Below are 26,525 nucleotides of genomic sequence, written 5' to 3' on the forward strand. Positions count from 1 at the left end.
ATTTTTTGTAGTGCAGGTCTACCGTAATGAATTCTCTCAGCTTTTGTTTATCTGGAAATGTTTTTATTTTACCTTCATATATGAATGGTGTTTTTACTTGATATGAGTTCTAGATTGATAGGTATTTTTAATTTATTTTAAAGATGTTCCATTTTCTTCTGGCTTGCTGATGAGAAGTCATTAGAATTTCTTACTTTTGTTCCCTTATATGTCATGTGTCTTTTTTCTCTGGCTGCTTTTTTTTGTTTTCAGCAATTTGATTATTATAACTAGGTGTGGTTTCCTTTATGTTTATCCTGCTTGGGGTTTATTGAGATTCTTGAATCTGTGAGTTGATATTTTTGATCAATTTTTGAAATATCTTGGCCATTATTTTTTATATTTTTTGCCCCAAACTTTAATCTCTGGGAATTCAAGTACATATACATTAAGCTGTGTGACACTGTTCCACAGAACACTGAGGATCTGGTGTTTTCTACTGTTGTTTTGTTTTATTTTGTTTTGACTTGTCTTTTTTTTTCTCTTTTTCACTTTGGATAGTCTTCATGCTCCCTGATCTTTTCTTTTGTGGTGCCCAATTGTTGTTAAGCCTATCCAGTGATTTTTTTTTTTTCAGATATTGTGTTTTTCAGCTCTAGAGTCTCCATTTGATTCATTGTTATAGTGTCCATTTCTCTTTGCTAAGTGTCCCCATCTAATCACTGATTATATATATCTTGGTTAGTTGGTCGGCTGGTTGGTCGGCTGGTTGGTTGGTTGGTTGGTTGGTTAATTTTGAACATATTTATAATAGCTGTTCTAAAGTCCTTGTCTACTAATTCCAACATCTGTATCAACTCTTAGCCTGTTTCTATGGACATTTTGCTCCTGGTTATGGATCACATTTCCCTGCTTTTTCCCCTGTCTAATAATTTTTTATTGTGTGCTGAACATTATGAATGCCACGTTGTTGAGAGTCTGAAATTTGCTGACTTCCTTTAAAGAGTATTGAGTTTCATTCTTGCAGACAGTGATTTACTGGCAGATTAGCTTTCTCCTTTTAAGGCTTGCTTCTAGGATTTGTAAATCAACCTTTCTTAAGATACTAGTCTTGTAGCTTAGTCTTTCTGGGGTTGCACCTGAATGCCCAACATGTTCAATGAGATCTCTCCTCTAGCTCATTGAAACCCCATGTCTTTCAGCCCTGGCCACTCTCCCGAATCCCCAGTCAGCTCATAGCTCCTCACTGGCTGTTCTCTCCCAGGCTTTTGGATCTTCTCTCTGTCCGTGTGCCAAGGGGGGCCCCTTACACATATTTCTTGAGCTCCCTCTTCTCTGACACAGATTCTAGCCACCTCAGCTCTACTGAACTCCAGTCTCTGTTTGCTCTGCCCAATAAGCCCACTGCTTTCTGTTTGGGACCCACGCTTTCCTCTGCCTTAGTTAGAGAGTGCCCCCAGCAAGAAATCTGGGGTAAATGTGGGGTTCACAACCTTTGTTTCCCTTCTCTCAAGAATAATAGTCATTTGTAGTAGCTTGTCCAATGCCTGAAAATAGTTATTTCATATATTTTGTACAGCTTTATAATTATTGATAACAGGAGAGTAAATCCAATACCAGCTATACTTGTTAAGGCTGGATCTGGATGTTAGCCTTCCTCTGTATCTTGTTTTAAAATTTTGAATTTGAATTGCTATAGATAATTGTACCTCCATTTCCTACTATGTCCAATACATTAAAATTACTTTCTTGTCCCTTGGATATTTCTGGGTTTGCCATCTTGGATTATAAAACCAGGACAAATGCAGGCCCTGGAATAAAAATTGGAAGAGAAAATACAGTTTGAAATAAAAAGTTATTAAATAGGAAAACTGTCTTGTGAAAGTAATAGGCCAAATACAGAGTAGAAATTAAACTTTAAAAGAATTGGAGGAATATCTTATAAATGTAATAATTTGGAGTCCTTTGTATTAAAAAAGAAAATTTGTCAGAGGAGGTATAGAATGGTACTTTAAAAAAACACACGCACATTAAAGAGATAAAATGGGGCTTCCCTGGTGGTGCAGTGGTTAAGAATCCGCCTGCCAATGCAGGGGACACGGGTTCGAGCCCCGGTCCAGGAAGATCCCGCATGCCGCAGAGCAACTAAGCCCGTGTGCCACAACTGCTGAGCCTGCGTGCCACAACTACTGAAGCCCACGTGCTACAACTACTGAAACCCGCGTGCCTAGAGCCCATGCTCCGCAGCAAGAGAAGCCACCATGATGAAAAGCCCGTGCACCGCAAAGAAGAGTAGCCTATGCTCGCCACAACTAGAGAAAGCTCACGCACAGCAACGAAGACCCAATACAACCATAAATAAATAAATAAATTTATTTATTTATTTATTTATTTTTTAAAAAAGAGAGAGATAAAATGGATTTTCACAAATATTACAGACTTTTTTAAACTTTTGAATGGTAAGAAGCAAAGGTTTTAAAGTATTTATTCTGCTTTTTTACCCTTGCTTTTACACAAATAATACATGTGCCTGGTGGAACAGCAAAGGGAAAGGGGAAAAAAGAAAATAAAAATGAATAGATACTTTGTTATTTATCATTTTTTTATATATATTTTTTTTTTAAATTTTTACTTATTTATTTATTTTATTTATGGCTGTGTTGGGTCTTCGTTTCTGTGCGAGGGCTTTCTCTAGTTGTGGCAAGCGGGGGCCACTCTTCATCGCGGTGCACGGGCCTCTCATTATCGCGGCCTCTCTTGTTGCGGAACACAGGCTCCAGACACGCAGGCTCAGTAATTGTGGCTCACGGGCCTAGCCGCTCTGCGGCATGTGGGATCTTCCCAGACCAGGGCTCGAACCCGTGTCCCCCGCATTGGCAGGCAGACTCTCAACCACTGCGCCACCAGGGAAGCCCTGTTATTTATCATTTTTACAAGTGACAGTGGCACAAAGAGCACCCTATTTTTCCAGATGTTGCAAAACTGCAAAGGGGCAATTGTAGAAGAAAGAACTCTGAGACCTGGAGCTAGCTCTCTCTGTTGCTGCCATCTCCTTATCTGCTCATGAGCCATCTATTCCTCAGAACTGCTATGACAAGCAGACCTGGCAAGAACCACCAAACAAACCTTCAGGCAGAAACCTTCAGGCAGTACAGAGATTCACCCTGTGCATCTGAGATTCATAACTTTTTTTTTTGGAAGCTGACATTGCTTTTAGAACAATGACTTTGATTCACCTTCTTGAAGCACAGCCCCCGTTTTACAGCTCTCCTGCTCAGAAGCCTCTGAATGTGCTCCAACCCACCCTTGCTGGCCAACCCCTGCCCTGCATAGAGTGACAAAGTCAAGGGCCAGAGTCCCTCTGGGACTCTTAAGTCCTAGACTTGAAATTTAAGAAGGCTGCAGTGCCCCAGCTATGACTTTTACTCCTTTGTTTTTACCCATGTTTATCCCTGCACTGAAATGCCTCCTGCCTTAGGCCTTCTTTACTCCTAGACCACCGTCAGCAGTGCCACCTCCTCCATACGAAGGCTGCTTCCAGGCCCCTGACCAAATGTGCTCTCTTTGTGTCTCTAGAGTGCCACAGGCACCTCGCATACATGTACACTTGCCCTGCGCTTTATGTAGGTTCCTGTTGCATACTTCTTGCCCCTGTTCAACTATTGGCTTTTTGAGAGCAATATCCTCTTTTATTTCTCTTAATATTCCTTGTTTCTGCCAAACAGTACCTGGCACATTATGGCCATTCAGAAATATGTAATCTCATGATTAATTCTCTTGGTTACAGTAAGATATAATTCTTCTTAATGTGTCCTAAACTAGTCTTTTTCAAATATCAAAGACTTTCCCTCCTTCTGACAGTTGCTAATTCATGAACAAATCCATTTCTGCCCTGTCCACGAGGTTTGTGATTTTGTAGGCCTTCACTGTATTCCTTCTTAGCCTTCTCTGGATTAGGGCAAAGGTTAGAGCGTTCAGGGAGAATTGTGGTATATGTTCCGTGAAACAATAATTGTGATGGTGAACTCTCTCTATCTCTTCTCCACACAGAGAGATGTTCTTTACTACCATGGAGAGCCACCTTCTGCGCTGCAAAGTGCTGGAAATCATATTCCTCCACAGCTGTGAGACACCCACCCGCCTACCCTTGTCTCTGGCCCAGGCCCTCTATTTTCTGAACAATTCCACATCACTGCTCAAGTGTCAGGTACATTTTTCCCTATTTCAGTTCCAGGCCTAGAACACCTTTTCCTTAATCCTTGAGCATTATGTAAAAGTGACTTGAAAACTGTACAAAACCTCTAACTGAGGAAGGCATTTATTACCAATTGCTTTTACTATCTCTGCAGTCGGATAAAACCCAGTGGCAGACATGGGATGAACTGGTTGAGCATCTACAGTTTCTGTTATCCAGTTACCAACATGTTTTAAGAGGTAAGGAGCATTTGGTCACAAACCAGATGGTGTGGGAGTCTCACAGTGGACATTATTATGAATTAAAGTTACATAAGGGACTCTAATTTGTTAGCTTCAGTAAATCATTGTTCCTTGGTATAACTGTAAGGAACAAGGAAGGACATAGCCGGAATCACTGCTGTGAAACAGAAGAATTCACATAGTATTTTTGTTATGGCAGATACTACAGTGGTCCTCACAATTATTAGGCTGTGCAGGTAAACAAAAGTCATCCTAACATGAGAAGGATTTAGTAATGACCTGATTTGGCCCTGGCATCTTTCCCTGGCCTATCACTGCAGCGTCTTTGTTGGGTTGATTGCTCACTGACTCGGACACTGTAAATATCCGACAATATGATGCAAATACAGAGCAAATCAGTGGCAAAGTAAAAATGTACATCTTGCAAAAGATGTAAGACACTCTTAAGTCTGTGAAAGTGGCTCTGCTCTAGTCACAGGCAAAGCCAGTGATCCATGAGGATCTGGAAAAGTTAGACTAATTAACACTCAGGGGGCAAATATTGACAAGGATAATGATGGAATAGCTGCTTCAAATAAGAATGATTTGATTAGCCAAGGATTAATGTGGTCCCTGGGGAAACTAATGTAATTATTAATTACATAAGGAAAGATAGTAAGTTTTCAGGGGAGAAAACTGACATCCCTCTTGATGTGATACCCTGAGAAGGACACCTCATCACTTATGTAGTGTTCTTGCCAAAATTTCGTGACCTGAATCTAATCAGAAGGAAGCATCAGACAAACCCAGATTGAAGGGCCTTTTACAAAGTAGCTGGCCTGTACTTTCAAAAGCCACAATGTCTTAAAAACAAAGAAAGACTGAAGAACTGTTCCAGATTAAAAACAAACTAAAGCACATGAATATTAAACGCAAAACATGATCCTGGATGGGATCCTGAACCAGGAAAAAAGAAGTTATAATGTGCATTATTGGGACAATTGGTAAATTTTAAGTAGATTATATAATAGTATTGTGTTAATATTAAGTTTCATATTTTTTTATAATTATCCTGGCTTATGAAAGTAAATATCCTTGGTCTTAGGAAATCCATTCTGAAGTATTGAGGGGCACAATGTCCAACTTATTCTCCATCAGTAAGGGGGGAAAATGCATATATATATATATATATATATATATATATATATATATATATATACACACACACACACACACACACATATACATACATACATAATTTACCTGCCATGATCATATTGAGGTTGATTTTAGCTCAGTAATGGCACTTGGGAAGATAAGATGGTCCTTACACCCTCTTGGGCCTGGAATTGAGGAAGCTGTTACAGAAACATTTTTAAAAGCACTGGATTTAAGACAGAAGGTCTGGGTTTAAATCCCAACTCCATCACCTACTCTGCATTGGGCAGCTAACTTTATGTCTCTAGACCTCAGTTTCTTCCTTCTGTAGAACGGGGATGGTAATACATAACTTGCCAAGACTGATTGCTAATGGGCATGAGTTAAAAGTAGAAAGTGCTCAGTCAGTGTTAGCTACCTGTCATCTGGCCAGGAGTAGGCTACAAGGGTCTTCTCTGTTTCAGGCGCCTGTAACTAAAACATAAGCGAGAGCATTGTCAAGGCCACGACATGTAATTGTGTGGTTTGTGCATTTTTTAACACGCTCAAAGAAAGGTACGTGCCCTTCTCAGAACAAAGCCCCAAAGGCAAATTCCATGCGTCCTCAGCCTCATGGAGGTTTATGTAATTGTTTCTTTTGGAGATCTAGCTGAAAGTTTAATATTAAAGCAGCTCGGTTTTGCTTAAAGTTCACCTTTAACACTTCTTTGTTCATTTCTGTTTTGCGTCCCAGGGAATACACCTGGGTCATGGGCAATAGTGATTTAAGATGGACATGGGATCTACTTTTATTACAGAATATTCTTCTGCCTTGAATAAAGGAGAGGAAGGCCTCAGACCAGTGTATATTGACCAAGAATAAACAGGGTGTGTTCCAATGCTATTTTATCCTTAACGTCCTTTCCAGCTTCTTTGGAGACCAGGAGTTAAGAAGGAGAAAAAAATATTTAGAACCAGTAGTTTGAAAACAGAGTCCTACAAAGAACTACAAAGAACACAGCTGAATGGTTCCCTGAAATGGTCAGTGTCCTTGTCAGTAGGCATTTTACTGTGAGGGCTCCTTAGTCATCTCTGTCTTCTTCAAGTGGGCTGAGGACATTGTTGAGTGCGTTTTGAGGTCGGCCAGAGTTGTCCAGCTCCAAGGGCGGGGGAAGAAGGGAAGAGGATGGGGAGCCTAAGCTTGCCCTATGTTTATGGGAACCTCTTAGCGCGGAGGGAGAGAGGAAGGGAGCATAGGTAAATGCGCCTGCACTGGCTTATCTAACCCAGTAACCTTGTGAAGGTGAGTACCAACCCCTTTTCAAAGATGGGAAAACAAAGGCTGAGAGGAAAGTAAATGCAGAGCCAGGTCTGTTGCCAAAGTCTGTATACGGTGAAAGCACACTGGAAGGAATTAATTTCCTATGAAATCACTGGGTGAGATTAGAAGGTGAGATTCTAAGGAATTTCCGACCCCCCACTTTCTAAACTCTCTATACATGGTTAAATTACTTTTGTATCTACCCTTGACCTTGGGGAGAAGTATATCTTGAAGCCCCACATCTTGTAAATGTTTCTGTAGAGGGCAGAGTAGCCCCACTGAGAGGTGGATGCTGGGCTGTCGGCTGAGCTCACATTCTCTGGCTGAGAGAATCAATCCCCCACACCCCAGTTTCACAACCATGCAACTCAAGTCTGAGCCTCGGCAAAATTATGAATTGCCATATGCCGTGAGTTTTCCTGATGCTTATGAATAATTAGAACCTCATATTTTGAAACTATGAATTCTAGGAATTTAAACATATAGTATTTAAATGAATGAAATGCATGCTTTTCCTGAATTCCGCTCTGCTGGACCACTTAGGGCGACGCGGAAGTCAGACACCTGTTCATTCCAAAGAGAGTCTCACACACGGCCTTCCTGAAAGGAGCCCTGTCCACAGAGGGGAGAAAAGCAGACTCAGGCAAGATCAGTTAAGTTCATACATTCATCCAGGCAACAAATATTTACTGAATGCCTCCTCTGTGCCTGGCTCATTGGGAAAACTTCAATGAATGAGACCAACATGGCCCCTGCCCTCCTAGAGCTTAACTGTCTAGTAAAGAGATTGACCCTAAACAAACCACCACACAAGTAACATACAATTGCAATGAAAATAAATGCTGTGAAGGAAAGTACAAGTGCACAAAACAGGACTTCTTAAACTGTTTATGGAGGAACCCAGGAAGGCCTCCCTGAAGAAGTGATACTTGGGCTGAGATATGAAGTACCAGTGTTAGCCAGGCGAATAGGGAGGGTAAAGTTTCCCAGAAAGAAGAAACAGCATGTCCAAGGGCCTTGAAACCAAGAAGTTGCTTAATGAGTCCAAGGAACGTAGAGCAAACTGGTAAGACTAGGATACAGTGAGCAAGGAGGGAATAGCACGAAACGAGACCACGGTACTAGACAGGAGCAGGCGTGAAGGGCCCTCCTGTTAGGGAGTTCGTGTTAAGGAATTTCACCTTGATTCCAGAGTGAAGGGAACCCATCAAAGTGGTTTTAAGTAAGGTCACTCTGCCTGATGTGTGACAAATAGTTTGGCCGAGGACCAGAGAGGTCAGGAGAGGGATAATGGTGACAAGGGTGTGGGTGGTGCAATGGGGAAGGCAGTGACAGATCAGAAGCACTTTGAAGATCAGTGTGACAGGGCATGGGTGACCGAGGCTGAAGGTTGACGCCCAGGGTTCTGCCAGTACTGACGCGGAGATAAATGGAAGACCTGCAGAGAAGATACTGTTAGATTGGAGATTCCTGTAGTGACGATGATGATGATAAAATAATAGTAGCTGATCCTAGTGTTGATCCAGGAACTAATAATACTACCAGCCAAAATATCTTGATCCAGGCCTTGTGCCAAATAAACCCTTTACATAAATCACCTCACACAATAATCACAAGAACCTCCGATGTAAGAACTCTCCTCTACTGAAGCATAAAATCCAAGGCCTTGCCAACTGGACCAGAATGGTTCAAGTCCACTGGCCAAGACTTCCTCCCCTTGGATGGTGGTTAGGTGGGCACTGCCAACCTTTGCTTCTTTGAATTTCCTGTATTAATGAGTTCCAAATTCTTCTTGCTCCTAACCCACATGTTCCCTATCCCACTCTATTCAGCCAATTCTATCTTTTCAAAGTCATTTTTATTTTTTTCAGAGTAGTACATGCTTTGTTTAAGAAAATCAAATTCTGCTCAAAGGCTTTTGTCCCCTGTGACCGTTCTCCCCCAGTAGCAGAGTGAAATAGAGCACATTTCCCTGCTTGAAACCCTCCAGATACTTGCCTTTGTTTTCAGAGGCCAAACTCCACATTGTTCTGTGGCCCAGCCTGCCTGCCAGTCTCCTCTAGTCCTGCTCTCCTTCTTACTACCCGGATCTTACCTCCAGTTCTTGAAACAAGCTCTTCCTGCATCATGGCATTTGCACTTGTTCTCTCTACCTGGACTGCTTTTCCCCTAGAGCTTTGCATGCTTACCACCTTCTCATCCTTTGGGACTCAGCTAAGAGGTCCTCCCTGACTAGAGTGAGCTGCTTCCCTCATTTCCCCAGTGTTCCTCTATCACAGCACCTGATTTATTTATTGGGTTGCACTCACCAAAACTATAATTGTTTTTGTTGGCTTGTTCACTGTCAGGCACTGTCACTGCAGCTAGAACGTCAGTCCATGCGGGCTGGGCCCAAGGCTCTGCCTCTGACATCACGCACCAGGAAGGGGTGTACATCCTCGTCTCTTCCATGTTCTTGCTGATCACCAGAGAATAACTAGACAACCCCAATTGTGGGGCATTCTACAAAATAACTGCCCTGGACTCTTCAAAAATGTACATATTACGAGAGACAAGTAAAGGCTGGGAGCTGTGTTAGATGACAGGAGACTGAAGAGCATAACAACCAAGTACAGTGTGTGATGTCTGACTGAATCCTGGCCCAAAGCAAAACTGAACACCTATAAAGGATATTATTGGCACAGATTAGATAATATTCAATCAAGGATAAAATTAGTGGGATGATGAACAGTGGTTATGTAGGGGAATATTCGTATTCTTAAGCTGAAGTATTTAAGCATGAAGGATTATGACAGCGCAACTTACTCTTAACTGGTTCAGCAAAAAAAAGAAAAAGAAAAAAACATATAGATGGATCAATAGATAAACCAAATGTGGCAAAATGTTAACAGCTTATGAATCAAGGTAAAGGTTATATGGGTGCACATCATACTACTCTTTAAACTTTTCTGTAAGTCCAAAAATAAAATACTGGGGTAAAGTACAAAGGTCTAAAGGTATCTCATCCCAAATCCATAACTCAGTCCCAACAGGTTCTGGAAGTGTGTGGAATTGAGGGAAAGGAGCTCAAGGTCACATATAAGGCAAATGAAGTGAGAAGAGCCCTGCAGCCCTTCTGACTCCCAGGTGCTCCAGAGGCCACAACAGTATCATTTTCTCCATCTCATTTATAAAATGGGGGTAATGGCACCTTCATTAACAGAGTTATTAGAAGGACTGAACTAGTATCCAGAAATTTGGAAAACATAGAATAAACTGAAAAGAAAGTACAATAAATACACTGTAGAGTACCCAAAAAGTCTGGAAACATAGGAGGCGAAGCTGCCTTGAGATGTCATTACAGGGCCCTTTCAACATTCAATCAACAAACATTTACAGTGAGCACCTACTCTGTCTCCGGAACTGGGCTAGACTCCGGGGATGCAGTGGGATCAGAGCCTTGGGCCCAGCCCTCATGGACTGACGTTCTAGCTGCAGTGACAATGCCTGACAGTGAACATGCCAACAAAAACAATTATAGTTTTGGTGAGTGCAACCCAATAAATAAATCAGGTGCTGTGATAGGGGAACACTGGGGAAACGAGGGAAGCAGCTCACTCTAGTCAGGGAGGACCTCTTAGCTGAGTCCCAAAGGATGATAAGGTGGTAAGCATGCAAAGCTCTAGGGGAAAAGCAGTCCAGGTAGAGAGAACAAGTGCAAATGCCATGATGCAGGAAGAGCTTGTTTCAAGAACTGGAGGTAAGATCCGGGTAGTAAGAAGGAGAGCAGGACTAGAGGAGACTGGCAGGCAGGCTGGGCCACAGAACAATGTGGAGTTTGGCCTCTGAAAGCAAAGGCAAGTATCTGGAGGGTTTTAAGCAGGGAAATGTGCTCTATTTCACTCTGCTACTGGGGGAGAACGGTCACAGGGGACAAAAGCCTTTGAGTAGAATTGATTTTCTTAAACAAAGCATGTACTACTCTGAAAAAAATAAAAATGACTTTGAAATACTTTTTTTTTTAATACGTAAAACTTGAGGTCCAGAGAGAACCAAGAACAAAGGACTGGAAATGGAGTTACCACAGGTACTCACATGCCCTTTGACTTGTATCCTAGTAACTCATCAACAAGTCTTTGCCTAGACCCTACCTACCAAAATTGGACTTCATCTTCCCAAGTCATAAAGGAATAAAAAGCAGTTCAGAACAGTTCTGCTGACTTTTTCCCTCTTGCAGAGCACTTACGGAGTTCAGTGATCGATCGAAAAGACTTAATAATCAAAAGGATTAAGCCCAAGCCCCAGCAAGGAGATGACATCACAGTGGTGGACGTGGAGAAACAGATCAAGGCCTTCCGCAGCCGCCTGGTCCAGATGCTGGGGGAGCCGCTCGTCCCGCAGCTCCAAGACAAGGTGCACCTGTTGAAGCTCCTGCTTTTCTATGCCGCAGACCTGAACCCCGACGCAGACGCCTCTTCACAGGCCTGGAACAGACCCTGAGACCCTTCTAAGCACTGAACGCCAAGAATACCTCCTGAACTCTATCTCAAACTACTTGGAAGTTCTAAAAGTATAAAAAGTAGTTTAAAATCTTATAGGACCAAACCTATCTTATTTATCTGTAGGCTATAATAACTTTCTGTTTAGTAAATATCTTTTTTTTTATAATCCTATCCTAGCCTGTTCTCAGATATGGCTTAAATATATAAGGTGTATATATTTTTTAATAAATTATTTATCTATACTTTTTTTGAAACAGGTGATACTATATGCACTATATGTTTAACATTTCAAGATGTGAAAAAAGAATCCGTGTGCTGAACAAATTCTAAACATCAATGTTATGTCATTCAAGGTACTGACAACCTGTTTCAAAAGAGAAAGACGTATTTGTTTCTCCCTGATGGAAAACAAACACCCTATATTGGACCTGTGATATTGCCTATGAATTTGACTTTGTGGCCAGGCTGTTAAGATCTAATGTAATGAAGGGGGTAGAAACGAAAGGGTTGAGTGTGTTACAAAAAATTTGATGTTAAAAGCATACAATAAAAAGGCAATGGTTTTTCAAAATACCAAGTTTATCATGCTTAGGTTTCATGACTGCGAGCAGGCAGAATGGAATAACTATTCTTAACAGAACCAAAAAAAAGTTCCATCGACATTTGAGAAAGTAGTAAGGATTTTTATTGTCAAAACAAGTTAAGAGATACAAGCATAACAGAAGACACAAATAAATTAACTGTTCTGATCATTTTAGACTCCAGGGCATCTCTGTGGGAAGGTCAGCTCAGCTCCTTGTGTAGACACCATACTGTCCAAAGCAAAAGACAGCAGGAATTTGAGACAGTGTTCAAGACAATGATTGAACATGTACACAGCGAGGAGAAATGAAAAGGTGGTTCCCCTCATCCCTTTCCTCAGTGAGGTACGTGTTTATAAAGGTATGAGGCTCATTTGGGGGGAAATGATTGCATACAGAAAATTTTTTAATTCTTCCACCTCCCAGGAAAAAATTTTTCAGGCCCTGGCCTGAACAAGAAACTCAAAATAGGGTGACACTAGTTTCATATGAACCGCAAGACTATACTCGAACTGCAGTTGCCGCCTCCTTTAAGAAAGTTTAACATCCATTTATCTATACCAAACCAGTAGACTGGATTTTCTCCCTTAGGAAGTTTTCAACCAAATGGGAGTTAAAGTAATCTCACTTTAAAGTGCAACAAAGGATATGTAAGGCTAGTGTTTGTTCTGTGACACACAAAAGAGAAGCATCCCTCCAACAGCACTGGCCCAAGAGGTACTACAGTAAGAACTGGCTGCAGGACAAAGTGATCCATGAGGTCTACCAACAAGCAAGGAGATTCCGGTTTCAGCAGAAAACAGAGGGGATCCCTGCCAAGGCTGGCTCCTAACTATACCCAGATCTCAAACAGATCCTGGGTCCCCATAACTGACAAGGCTGGAGCACACAGTGCCAGCACAGCCAAGAGGGCCAAAGTCGTCTAAACTAGTCAGTGAACGCCTCTACGCCATGATTTGTCCATGCGCACATGGACAGTGGTAAAGGAATCAAGAAGCCTTGGTTTTGGAACAACACAAACATTATTTACCTAGTAAGTAATGATCAAAGTTCTTGTGTAGGGTAAATGATACAAAAATACGTAATGAGGTCCCCATACATCACTGCAGAGGTTTAGTCTAACTTTAAATTAAAGCAGTACAAAATGGCTTCTTCCACACAAGGACAAGCTTTGCACTAATGTTTCTCAAAAACCAATTATGTCTCCAGCTCTAGCCTCAGTTTGAGAGATTTTTAAAAAGAGAAAACAAAACTTTTCCTATGTCAGAGCCAAGGTAAAGGGGAGCTGGGCTCAAGACATCTCTATCCAGAGTCCCTGGAACAGAAAGAGCTCTAGAAGCCAGTGGGTGTGAGAACATTCAAGTCCCGCGGTTTTAGATTGTGGGCCCGCGGCAGCTGTTTCTTCCCTTCTATCACTGGGATATCCATTTGGGGTGGCTTGAACACTGCTGGATCCTCGGCCATTCGGGTGGCCTGCGTGCGAATCAGTTCCATTGGAGAAGGCTTCTGAGCTCCTTTGTAGGCCTGGATGGCAAAACCTCCTACAGAAGTAAACCACAGAGCAAATGATTTCAAAATTAGTAAGCAGCTACCAACATACATGGTAAAATGCCCGCCACACTGCTCTCTTTTGTGAAGGGGCTGCCTTACCTGAATCAGACCTCTGGAGGGATCTTGGTCCAAAGAGGCTCCATTTATCTGCCGAGCTTCTGTCTTTCTCCCCGCTTCCAGAATCCATGGTGCTAAGATTGGGGCCAGGTAAGGCTATGGAAGAACCAGAAGTGAACCAGCCTCTGGAAGAGAAAGAATGAAACACATGGTAACACATCCTCTTCCTACACCTGTAGAAGTGTCCCATGCCAAGACTAGGGACTGTCAGCTCCCCCTCCTGGCTCGGAAGCCACAGGCTGACCTCCCAGTGTTGGACGTGGCACTAGCTTTGCTTTAGCCCACGGCTGCTGGGGGGTGGGGGTCGCAGGAAGGGCTCACCTGGGCTTCTGCTTAGGGGACGAGTGGGGGCTGCTGCTTGGGGTGGACTGGGTGGAGGCCGGCTGCTTCTCCTCTCTTGTTATCTCTCCGCTCTGGAGCTTTAGTTTCTGCTCAGATGGGTAAGAAGAGAGGCTTTTTTAAAATCACAGCAAATACAAAACAGCTAAGTTTGGGTATAAACAACCTGGTTCACACTAACTTCAGGCAAAAGGAAACATTAATAGGTGGAATAATTTTGGATTATAGGAAGATATTCCTTTGATTCTGCCATACTAGATAGAGTTCCATCTTTTAAAAAAATGTATTCATTCTACAGCATATCTCGAACATCTCTGCGCTAATTCCACACCAGAGCTTTCGACTGTCCCACATTGACCAGCCAGTAAGTGGAGGAGCCAGAACCCCAGTGGCGGGCCTTCCTCAAGGGCCCTCTTTGCCGCTCCTACCGCGCACACCCCGCCATCCCCAGCCTCTCAGCGCCAAGACTCGGCCGCTAACCCCTCCGGCTAAACGCTCCCTCTGTGCAGCCCTTCCCTCCCATAACCAGTCACTCCGGCTGCCCTCAGCGTTGTAAACAGACATCTAACAGAGAGACCAGCAGTCTAGCAGGGGAGACAAGCCTACTTCTCACTGCTCCTAGGTCAAGGCTTCCATACGGTATCCGTGCTCCGTGTCCAGTACACCAATGCTCAGCCCAGGCTATACTTCAAACAAATGACCATGATGAATTTTCTCAACACTCAACATATCAGGTTACGTGAGCTGGCATTTCAGCCATCCTCATGTTCTACTCCTATGGCCAAGATGCAGAAGGTGGGCCAGATTCAGTTCCACCATTATATGGGGTGAACTGTGCAAATGGAATTCAGACTGACACCTACCCTGGAAAGTTCTCAGTGTCAAAGGCTGACAGTGCCCCTCTCTGGAAGGATCTGTCTTGTCTGAGAGCTTAAGCTGGACACCAAGCCAACCCTGACCCGCCACAGCAGTGGTTTTAAGTTCAGTGTGCAAACATCATCCGGGATGCTCATTACAAAATGCAGCCATCCACAACCTCTCACATCCCTGCCCACAGGCCGCTAACCCCCAACTATTCCTCCTCCATGTATTGTATATCATGATCCTCCTTGTGAGCCCCTTCGGGAGCCAGATTCTCAGGCAACTCTGGAGTATGGAGAAAAACCAACAGGAAACAGGGCATCAGGAGACTTGATTTCAGGTACTGTGACTGGTTAAATACATAACCCTGGACCTCAGTTTCTTCATTTATAAAACATGGATAATAGTATCTATGTCAGAGTATTAATAAGAAGATGAAGTGAGCATGAGTGCATGATAAATCTTAAAAGCACTATTAAGTATAAAGTGATATTCCCTGAAAGAAAATCATTTGAAACTATTTTATTTTATTCATACAATTATTTGGTCATTATTAACCTTACTGAAAATTCTCCATTCGTTCCAATTTTAAAAATGAAAGAGCAAAAACATCCCAATTCTATATTTTAATTTTTTAAAAATTAAACATAGAGCATAACATTCCTTTCTAGCCAGCATTACCTCTGTTGAGGTTGCCTGACTCCCATTTCTCACCCTCAGAGTCGATCACCCTGGTACACAGTGACCCACGTTGGCTTTGTTGTTCATAATGTGCTCACACATATCACCTGTGTAAGCTCAGAATCTCATCTGACCCTCCGAACCAGAAGTAAGGGAAACAGTAAGCTTTACAGATGGATAAGCAGAAACTACGAGGCTAAGAGCCCGGGAGCTTTCAGCTAGAAAGTGCGACCACAAGGGGGACTAAACCTGCTCTAAATTCCTCGCTCAAGCCTCTTTCCACCACTCTCCACACCCCCAACTCGCTGAGCTGGTAACTTCAAAACCACAGCCACACCTCAAGCTGTGAATGATGAGGGTTTTGTTTTTTTAAAAGTTCCTGGGCTTCCCTGGTGGCGCAGTGGTTGAGAATCTGCCTGCCAATGCAGGGGACACGGGTTCAAGCCCTGGTCTGGGAAGATCCCTCATGCCGCGGAGCAACTAGGCCCGTGAGCCACAACTACTGAGCCTGCGCGTCTGGAGCCTGTGCTCCACAACAAGAGAGGCTGTGACAGTGAGAGGCCCGCGCACCGCGATGAAGAGTGGCCCCCGCTCGCCACAACTAGAGAAAGCCCTCGCACAGAAACGAAGACCCAACACAGCCAAAAATAAATAAATAAATTAATTTAAAAAAAAAAAAGATATAGAACTTTAAAAAAAAAAAAAGTTCCTAAGAAACAAGCTTACGTGGAGTGCTTCTGCCACTCGAAGGTACTTGGTCTCCTCGGTGGTGAGGCCCTTGTGGGGTGTGTAGCCAGCATCTCTCAGCCCTGCCTGTTGCTCAAAACGCTGAATGCTTTCCTGGGTCTGTTCTGGGAACAGAGGAGATGACAGTCATGCCCATCCCCCTCTCCCATCACAAACTGGGGGAGATGAACACAGATATCCACTGTTGTCCCCGGGAGCGAGAGCATACACACTGGCCATCCGGGAAGGAGAGTTCTCCCAGACAGGCATCGTAGCAGGAATTCTGAACCTCACGTGAGGCCTAAGCAGAAAGAAGCCTTCCCTTACACCAAGCTAAAGAGCAGGTTACTCCTAAAGGGACAGCCTGATAACCTCCAGGGAAACACTCCTTACCTTCCTCTCATTTATACCCTAGGACATTTTCTTTGTATTCAGAAATGCAACATGGAGAAGGCAGCTGACATTCAGAAACAGTGCAAGTTCTCCAAATATAAAGTTTCCTCAGAGATACTCACCACCCTCTTTAAGATCTTCACCAAAGAGAAATGGGCCACATTTAGGCCAGATGGCACCAAGGTAGCAATTGGATCCAAACCAGAGAGAATGTGCCTTGAACTAACCAAGGTCTACTGATCCAATGTTTCCTGTGTGTGAAACTGCCCACCACAGTGCCTGGCACAGCAGGCAGACTCAACTCACTATCACAGCAGTCTGACCCGATTATCTTGTCATCAATGTCAGTTGCACCTGGGAATGACTGACAGTGGAATTTTTGCTTAATCTGTACACATACTATGTAATACACCCCCATGTACAAGAATGTGGCAGCTGAGGACCAAAAGTCCAGATGCCAGATGTCCTTTATGACTTAGTCATTCCCCTTCTAAGGGACTAGTTTATTTCCAACAGAAATGGAAGCAAAGGAAACACACACACACACACACACACTAAATGTATAAAGGTGTTTTCCAGTCTTGCCAGGTAGTCACTTGAAAATTTTAAAAGCAGGAAAGGATTTAATGAATATGGTACCTGGTATTTAAAATACCAGGATTTTAAATGCAGCTTTTTTTTTTAAATTTATGACTACAGCAACATGAAAAGTTCATTGTAATATTAATTGAAAAAATATTGATAGAATGGTTTGTCTATTAAATCTGCAATTATATAAAAATATGCATATATGTGGAAATGACTAAGCCAAATAAGTGAGTGATAGTAATATATACTGGGGCGCTATAATGTTCTATACTATTAGTAAACTCTATTTTCAATAAAGAAGTTACACTATTCTAAAAGAACAATGACTAAGCTTCCTAACACTGCCAGGACACATTCTCAAGCTTGCAAAATACAAGCAGTAGTTGCTGATTCAAACAGTGCATTTATGTGTGAATAAGAAAAAGTCCAAGTAAGAGTTTGGACTTTTGGTTCCTGGGTGAGTTCTTCAGGAATTACCCAAGACTAACTGATGCCCTCCAGAGTAGATAAACAAGGGCTTCCGACATCAAAACTGAGCCAACTAAAGAGAACCTCTACATGCCCTGCCCCTGGCAGAGGCTGCTGCTGACAAGCAGAGCTGTGTATCTAATAATTGTTAACTTCCCACTAGAAGCAACTAGAAGGGCCCTCCGGAACCAACAAGTTTAGTTAACTTGTAAGATTTTTTTTTTTAAATTCAAGCTCTCTTGTTTCCAGTCTTATCAGGACCACAAATCACACATTCTTAAGACCAAAGACACTTGAGGCACCAATCTTGCCTCAAGATCCAGAAAGAGGAACAACTTTGAGCCATTTAATTTAAAAAAATAAGCGCAGGGGCGGTGGGAGATGTCTCAGTGTGTCTCCTTCTCCAGCAGAGCTTGAGACAGTATCAGCAGCCGCTCTCGGCCACTGAGCACTGGTGCCATCTAATCCTCCCCTCCACCTGCCGGCCAGATTCCCCACCTCACGGAGGAGGAAACAGCCTCAATAGTTAAGTAACTTGCCCAAGGTCACGCTGATGGATATGGGAAAATAAGGCTGTAGCAACGAAGCATCGGGAGTGCACCTAAATCAACTGAGATGCTTAACGTTGGGCAAGTCTTCTACCTAAATGGAGCTTCAACATTGGTGATGACTCAGCAGCCAGACTGACCTCTGCCAGGCTGGGTTAGGACAGGTTAAGGCAGGTGTGTCTGCAGAACCCCCCCAGCTAGTTGTAGGAAGCCTAAATTCTTCCCACCCCCAGTTCACTCTATTCTGAGAGCGCAGAGTGCTTACTTGTGATCAGAGAACTCATGATGACATGGGTAGCTTTAGCCTTCACCACGGGGACCTTGTCCGCACCATCAATGGCCGATGGCAGGGCACGGGATGAGACGCTGGTCTCTCCTTCCTCCACCTGTTCAAGAGGGGCAAGGAGGCACCTGAGCCAGACAAGGGAGTCACACGCCTCAACTTACTCCTCTGGGAGTAATCAGATACAGGAGAAAATACGTGAAGGGGGGCTTGGTTGTCCACACCCGATTAGATATGTATTATCCATAGTGACAAAAGATATGACATTATACAAATAGCCTGTATTTATAAAAGTGGGAGAGCCAGAATTAGAAGCTCTGAGCTCTATTATCTTTCCAGACTATGTCTGTCCAAAACACACTACGCCCCTAAGGATACAGAAGAAACAACTATTACTAAGCATTGACCGTGTACCAAGCACCACACCTGCTTTTGCTTAATTAATCACTGCATTCGCTAAGTGGTTCCCAAATTTTGCCAAGCACCAGAATCCCCTGGAGGGCTTGTTAAACAGACTGCTGGGCCCCAACCCAGAGCTGATTCAGTAGGGCTCAAGAATTTTGTTTCTAACAAATTACCAAGTGATGCTGATGCTGTTGGTCCCTGAGACCGCACTTCGAGAACCACTGCTCTAAGGGTTCAATAACGGTCTTTTAAAACAAACCAGAAAGTCTACGTAGCTCCTCAGCTTTAACGTGAGAGAGCTGGAGCACGCTGCCTTCCTTAATCTAAACACCTGACACCGTGCTCAGGACTAACTGGAAGCAGAGGACTGGGTTTACTCTTTGTTCTCTACTTCTCCAAAGGAATTGAGAAGAAAGATGGTCAGAAAGGAGGGGAGTAGAAGGAAGTATTGAAATGTTGTATCCCTGTTACAAAACAGGACTTAAACTCTTCAGCTGTGACCTTACTCGAGCAAAACTTGAACCTCTGCTTTCTCACTTGGAAGACGGCTGATGGTTGGGACATGGATGCCTAGGGCATGGATGGTTAGGACAAACAAAAGAATGCATGTAATGAGTCAAGTTGAGCTCTCCTTAGAAAGGCCAGTTGTTCCAAACTGTCAGCTGTTCCAGCTGGGACACAGCAGAAAACTGGAAGCCCATTCTTTGCCTAGAGAAGCAAGCGGCAGCCTTCATAAATGAAGAGGGTGGTGGGCTGCCCTCCCAAGCGCTATCAGGAGCCTTGCTTCTTTTCTGCTCCGGTCCCTTGAGTCTGCTGCTTTGGCATCACAGGCAGGCTGCTGGGGTCCTTTCCCCCTAGTACTGCCAGTACTTTTTACACAAAATGTTTCCACCTCAACAACTGACTGGGTCAGATTTCAGTAGATAACTGATATAGGGGACTGCCCCAGAGCTGTAGGGGACACTTTCATAGCAAGGAGCACCCTGTTCTGAGAGCTTAATGGTGGGGGGGCGGGTGCGGGGGGGACACTACACTCATTAGAAAGGAAGGATCACATACAGCTCTGCCAAGGCAAGGTAAGCCGGGAGCCGGGAGTCACAACATCAGCTCCACACCTAATATGTGCCAGGCCTTTCAGTCCTCTTTTTTTTTTTTTTTATAAATTTATTTACTTTATTTATTTATTTTTGGCTGCGTTGGGTCTTCATTGCTGCGCGCGGGCTCAATAGTTGTGGTGCACGGGCTTAGTTGCTCCGCGGCATGTGGGATCTTCCCGGACCAGGGCTTGAACCCGTGTCCGCTGCAATGGCAGGCGGATTCGTAACCACTGCGCCACCAGGGAAGTCCCTGCAGTCCTCTTTTATTTAATCCCCACGGCACCTCCATGACAAAGTATTTTCATCTCTCACACAGAGACACTGTGGCTCAGGGGTGAAGCCCGAGCTCACAGCTGGTGCACAGACTGTTAGGTGACTCACACCCAGGTCTGCTTAGACAGCTGCTTACTGGTACTTGCTGTCAGGACCTAGCTGTCACACAGCTCAAAGTGCAGCGAAACAATAGCTGCAGCTTAGAAGGATTCATCTGAACTGGGTGGGCCTAGCTTATTCAGGCAACAGGACCACCTTTCTGGCATTCTTAGTGGTTGGAAAGTCAGAGGCAAGAGAGACACAGTCCCTGCAGTCAGGAAGCACAGGCTTCAGAAACAAGCCTGCAACAAGCGTGTCAGAACCCATGAAGCCCAACTGCACAAAATGGCTGTAGAGCAGATCAGTGTGTAACGAGGTACGTGTGTGCATGTCAGGAGGGCCTTACAAAGGAGGCAGCTCTCACATAGGATGGTAGTGGGGAAGGGCATCTGAGGCAGGAGGAACAGCATGAGGAAAAGCACAGCATATGTTCAGGAAAGAGCCAATTTCTAATCACTCAATGAGCATCTTTTTGCAATCTACTTTATGCCAAGTCCTCTGCTAGATACTGTAGATGGAGTACGAATCAGACATGGCCCCTGCCCCCAGGAAGCTAATGGAGGGCGATGAAGTAACACAGGGATTGTAACAGGGATCCACAGTACACTGGAGACCTCAAAAGGAGGGGTGATAGTCTTATTGGGAGGATGGAGGAAAATCACAGAAGAGATGGTTGAACTAAGACTTAAAGGATGCCATTTGTCAGGCAGATGAAGTACGAGGATAGGATGGGGACTGTGAACATTCCAGGCAATCGGAGCAGCGAGAAGCAAAGACTTAGAGGCCTCAAATACCCTATTAAGTACAAGAAATCTTAAGTAACTTGCATGGTTGGATCACGGGGGGTGGGAGTGGATTCGGAGGGGAGGGAGCGCAGACAGGACCTGGACCATGCAGAGCCAGACTAAGACTAAGGAGCTTGGATTTAATAGTGTGGAAACGAGGGTGGGGAGGACGGGGAGGAGAGGGGATGCGGAGGTTGTGTTTCAGGTAGAAGACACAGCCGTTCTAGTTTTGAATTAAAAAGGAAAAAAGGCCTACCAACTCTACAGAAAACATAACATATATAGGGATTGGTGGCTGCCCAATGCTATGGGTGTCAGGAGCCGCTGACCGCTTCTGGAGCAGAGGAAGGAGAACGAAGGGGTTGGGCCTGCCAACGGCAGTTAGCGGGGTCAGATACCTTGGCGAGGTGCTGATACTTGCGCTCTGGAATCACTGGCTTCCAGGGGATGCTGCCCATGTCCGATGGAGGAGGAGTCATGGGCGTAGGGTCCTCGAGGGCATCATCATAGCTGAATGCCCGGCGGTACATCCCGATGGGCAGGGACATCTTGCCTAGAGGCCCACTAGGCTCAAGAGCTAAGAACAGACACACCTGTCAGGATGGGTTCATCAGCTGAACATACCAGTAGCTTTAAATTAATCTGTAGGCAGGAAAGCTCTGAAACACTCTTATTCTGGAACAGAGCAAGAATAGCTCGTTCTGGAAGAGCTAATCCAGTCAAGGTAAGGTAACTACAAATTCCTTCCTCTCTGCCTGACACTGGATTCTCCACTTAACCCACACAGCAGCCCTAATCCATTTTTATGGATTAGGAAACCAAAGTTCAATTTCAATTTACCTGAGCAAGGTCACATAACTTCAAAGTGCAGTAAGGAATCAAAACCCAAACCAATCTGATTTCAAAGCTTGTATTCTTTAGGCCACAGAAGCCCGTGGCAATCCCAAGACTCTCAACTCAGGCAAAACTGAGGATATGCAGTCTTGGGAATTCCCTGGCAGTCTGCTGGTTAGGACTCCACGCTTTCACTGCTGAGGGCCAGGGTTCAATCCCTGGCTGGGGGAACTAAAATCCCACAAGCCTCATAGCCAAAAAAAAAAAAAAAAACCATGAAATCTTGTTCCCAGTTTATACATGAGGAAATGAAGGCCCAGAGGTGGCAAATCCTCTGTCTTTACTACCTCACCTAAGAAAATAAGAGCACCATGACAAGAAATATGTCAAATAATATGCTGTCCAGCAGCATCTAGAACAGTTTCGAATGTTCTATATGACTTAAACGGCAGAGCCAATTTCCATCACAGAAGCTACTGACAAGGGTTCTCACAAAGCACTGCCAGCTGATCCTGACATTCCTGTCCACCGGAACGGACTGGCGGAATGCCCCAGTGACGCAGGCTCCCCACCTCAAGGGCACACTCAGCTCTGCCAGACCAGGGAGCAAAGTTCATTTTGTTTGTTTGCTGATCCTTTCAGAGCAGAACTAACGTCCAGATCCTGCCTTCAGTGTGACATTATCCTGTTGCTATAATTACACAATCACACTCTCCAAGACATCAACCTGTTTGGCAAGAAGTCCAAAACCAGCAAACACATTCCATGTAAACAACAAGAGGGCCAAGCAGTTACCATTATTATTATGATTAATAACAATTACTAACAAATCCATAGAAACAGAAAGAGGATTAGTAGTTGCCAGGACCTGGGGGGAGGGAGGAGCCACAGGAGTGACTACTAAAGGGACAAGGTTTTCTTTTGGGGGTGAGGAAGATGTTCTGGAATTAGACAGTGGTGATGGTTGCACAACCTTGTGAATATACTAAAAATCACTATACTGTTCATTTTAAATGGCTGAATTGTATGGTATGTGAATTATCTCAATTAAAACAAACACACAAGCAAATAATAATTACCAAGTATCCTTCCTTGCCAGGAACTTACATCCCTCATCTTTCCTAATCCTCATTAAGCAGATATTCTTCCCCTTTTCCAGCTCAGGAAACTGAGGCATAGATCTTAAGCAACACCCCGCTAGCAAGTGTGAGGTCGGGGCTGGAACACAGATCTCACCCAGCTCTCACACCCTCCACGCAACACTCCATGCTCCCCACACTACAAGCATTAACCTAACGCATGCAACCCTGCGGCCAGGATGCTTACAGGGAGCTTACGGGCATCACGACGACAATGAAAGACAAACTAAAACACAAGTTGATGAAGTTAGAGACTAGAGATGGATCCTTATTGGGAGACAGAAGGGAGACTCCTATGACTCCACTTAATTTGGGAGCAATTTCAAAAACATCTTAAAGACTCATCCCAAGAGCCATCCCAATAGCCTTCCTAAGAATAATAATAAAGTCAGCTAATATTTACTAAGAGATAAAGTCCCACAAAAAGAGACCAAAAAATTTTCTGGGCAGTAAATGTATATTCATCGTTAACTTTTAACTCACATTTTCATGTATTTTATGTTTGATCTTCACAGCAAACCTGAGAGACAGGCACTATCATCTATACTTTACTGAGAATCAAAAATTGAGCGATTCAGATTTTAAAAATCACTAGCCCTTCCCACTAAAACAGTCCAAGGAGGAATCAATGACTTCACTAACCCAGAAATTATCGCCATGTACAGACCCAGGACTCACTAAATGTTGCAGTGAGCATTTTCATGACTAAGTTCAATGTGCCTTGAAATCAGGCTGGTGCCTTTTTGCCGAAACTTTCGTTCCTTCCACCCTCCTATCTCCTCCTCACAGAAAAAGGGGGTGAGTTTAATCATTTTGGTTTAAGAACTACGCAGCTTATTCTAAATTTTTATTTGATACATAGGAAAGTGACAAATCTGTTATACCCTTAAGTGAAATAACTGTTCTCTTTCAAGTTAGATTTTTGGGTTCACACCCTGGCTGGGTGGTTAATAAGATAATATTTAAATGATGCCAATCTATTAAGTCTAAATACTCTCTTGATGGCAGAGAGTTACTATTAATATGTGGTTCAGAAAAAGTAGTTTCTGTCTAGCTTAAAATGTTAAGGGCAAAACATAACTTTACCAAAAAGAATTAAGTTTACCAGGCACTTCTGGTTGTCTCGAAGCCATTGAAAGACTGGGATCCAGGTGCTTTTCCTATACAGAATTCAGAGCTGAGTCCCTGCCACCTAATAAAAACAACAAAGGGCATTTTCTTACAGTGAACACCAAAGAATAGCTCCAATGCTGTTCTTTTGACAGGCACACAGAGTTTTATGGCCTGGTTACAAGGTTGAAACACGCACAAAACAGGGACAAACATGCCGAGGGAGAAAAAACAGGATAAAGTCAAAGGTCTCACTGTACCTGTCACTGATCTTAACACCTGTGATATGACAAAGACACCATACACAGTGAAAAGGTTACCTTACCAGAGTGAAATGATGTGACGATTATGCTGACAGACAGATATTAATGAGGAACATTGTTCAGCTGCTGCAAGTTAGCAAAGCTGCTCGGGAAGAGTCCATCCATTCCAGAGGTTCTGAGAACAACAAACAACCAGCATTGGCACAGCCCTTCAGAGTCTGCTAAACACCTTCCTGTACTTTCATGTATTTCCTGTAACAACCTTGCAAGAGATACTATACTCATTTCGTTTCTAAATAAGTTAGGGCTCAGCATCCACATAACCTGACCCACAGCAAGGGACTAGGGAACCACAGTGGGTAAATTCATTCCTTGCTGCTAGTATTGACTGACATTCATAAGGGTTTTGTACAACACTTATCTTGTGTTTTAATCCTTGCAGCAACCCTTGCAAAGCAGGCATTGTTTATCCCCAATTTAAAGAAAAGGAAACTAAAAAGCAGAAGTGATTTGTCCAAGGTTACAGACAAGTGGCCCATCTGTAAGGCAGGTAGTTTCATCTCCATTTTACAGGGTAGTTCAAACAAAGCTCCGAGAAAGCCAAGTTACTTGCTTTTCAGCTTGCTACACTCCCCCCTCTATCCTGATGAAGCTCAGAAGGCAAAATCGTTAGGTCCTCATTAAAGAGTATCGCAGAAACCAAAGTCGGCCATCCTCGGGGTCCAGGCAGCATTCCGGCCCAACACCTCCCCTTCCACTTCCCAGGGCCCGTCCCCTCCCCCCTCCCCCGCAGAGCTCTGACTTCTCCTTCACAAGATACAGGACAATGCCACCAGGATGTGAAACGCCTGGGCTGACTCAACCGCCTCTTCCACCCGGCGAGGTTAAGAAAAATTAAGGCGATTAGGGCCAGGGCCTGGCACAAGCCGAAAGTTCCCCGGGGCAAGGCAAGTAGGAGGCTTGGGAGGTAAGGGCGAGAAATGGAGGGTCCAGGACAAGGCCGGCCTGGTAAAGTAGAGGCGAAGCCCGGTGCCGGGGCTGCGGGGGGCATCAACACAGAGAAACCCCACGGGGGGACCCCAGAAGGCGGGGCGAGAGATGCACGGAGCGGTCCGGCAAAGATCTCAGCCTGAGTAAGGGGAGAGGAGAGAGGCACCACGAGGGCCCGGGCCAGGGCCTCGGTGGAGGGGACGGGGGCACGCCCCTCCTTACCGGCGGAGGACCGAGCCCCAAGGAGGGTCCGGTCTGGCTCATCTGGTTACCTGTTTTTCCGCCGCCGCGGAGCCGCCTGCGGCCCGAGCTCCGGCACTAAAGAGGCTCCGAGGACCCACGTCTCTCGAGAGGCTGTGGCGCACTCGGGACCCAAGCCATGGTGTGAGCGGCGCTGTGCCCGTGGCGACACAGAAGGCCTCAGACACCAAACAGGGAGGGACCACAGGCTGCCGGCCCACAGCCTTCCCGATAAAGTCTCCAGAGTCATTTCACGCGAGATTTGTCAGGGCGGTGGTCTCGGTGCATGCTGGGAGTTGTAGTCCATGGTCGGGAAAGCCCCAGGATCTTAGCTGCATTGCAGGATCTTAGCTGCACTGGGGCCAGAGCTCCGTGTGTGGAAACTGCCATCTCCCAGACGAAAAGCTACCCTTGACTAGCATTCTATGCCTGGGTCTGTGACAGGCTGAGGGCAGATGGAGGTGGCATAGTAAAGTGACACCCTCAAACCCGTTTCACAGAGGGGAAGTGGAGGCTCGGAGAGATGCGAAGGAACTTTGACTAAGAAGAGATGAAGTGAGCAGGGACCCTCTTCCAGGAACAGCTGGGTTAGGCAAGGTTCATACTAGTAACAGAACCAAAAGGGGAAGCAAATAGCACCTGCCTCTGCTAGGTAAGGTGGTCGTAACATTATTTCCCTTTTACACTAAGGAATGTGACACTTGGAGAGGTGCCAGCTCAACTGTCATACCCTGAAGACTTCTTTTTTCCTTAAAGGGTTTACAAATATGACAAAGCAATAAAGTTGAGGAAGTAAACGAAGTTGAAAAACAATCTACCC

General features: G+C 44.4%; 2 protein-coding genes across 4 annotated transcripts in view; one reads left to right on the forward strand and one right to left on the reverse strand.

Annotated features, from left to right (window-relative positions):
• SIMC1 (SUMO interacting motifs containing 1) overlaps positions 1-12,185 on the forward strand; it is a 97,011-nt gene extending 84,826 nt beyond the window's left edge. The window contains exons 8-10 of the mRNA XM_036845795.1: positions 4,030-4,186; positions 4,329-4,413; positions 11,070-12,185. Of these exons, the coding sequence (XP_036701690.1) occupies positions 4,030-4,186; positions 4,329-4,413; positions 11,070-11,332 (505 nt within the window). The 3' untranslated portion in view covers positions 11,333-12,185. The remainder of the gene's footprint in view (positions 1-4,029; positions 4,187-4,328; positions 4,414-11,069) is intronic.
• KIAA1191 (KIAA1191 ortholog) lies at positions 12,005-25,931 on the reverse strand. 3 transcript variants are annotated; one of them, XM_036845796.1, is made up of 9 exons: positions 25,738-25,931; positions 24,538-24,650; positions 24,208-24,294; positions 21,528-21,706; positions 18,453-18,573; positions 16,191-16,315; positions 13,905-14,011; positions 13,566-13,708; positions 12,040-13,456 (listed from the first exon to the last, which is right to left on the reverse strand). In XM_036845796.1, the coding sequence occupies exons 3-9, from the start codon at positions 24,233-24,235 to the stop codon at positions 13,248-13,250; spliced, it is 912 nt and encodes a 303-aa protein (XP_036701691.1). In that variant the 5' UTR covers positions 24,236-24,294; positions 24,538-24,650; positions 25,738-25,931; the 3' UTR covers positions 12,040-13,247. The 3 variants fall into 3 exon arrangements, with proteins under 3 accessions (XP_036701693.1, XP_036701691.1, XP_036701692.1); XM_036845797.1 differs by having other exon boundaries at positions 25,688-25,931; XM_036845798.1 differs by lacking the exon at positions 24,208-24,294 and having other exon boundaries at positions 12,005-13,456.
• Between the last annotated feature and the right edge of the window lie 594 nt (positions 25,932-26,525).

The sequence above is a fragment of the Balaenoptera musculus genome, chromosome 3, assembly GCF_009873245.2.
Source record: "Balaenoptera musculus isolate JJ_BM4_2016_0621 chromosome 3, mBalMus1.pri.v3, whole genome shotgun sequence".
Taxonomy (NCBI): domain Eukaryota; kingdom Metazoa; phylum Chordata; class Mammalia; order Artiodactyla; family Balaenopteridae; genus Balaenoptera; species Balaenoptera musculus.

Excerpts from the sequence above, each read along its gene's own strand:
- KIAA1191 (XM_036845796.1), bottom strand. The coding sequence starts at position 24,235 with ATGGCTTCGAGACAACCAGAAGTGCCTG. Across the intron at positions 21,707-24,207 it reads GAGACAACCAGAAGTGCCTG|CTCTTGAGCCTAGTGGGCCT; the intron begins GTAAACTTAATT and ends GTCTGTTCTTAG. Across the intron at positions 13,709-13,904 it reads TCCCCTAAGCAGAAGCCCAG|AGGCTGGTTCACTTCTGGTT; the intron begins GTGAGCCCTTCC and ends TTTCTCTTCCAG.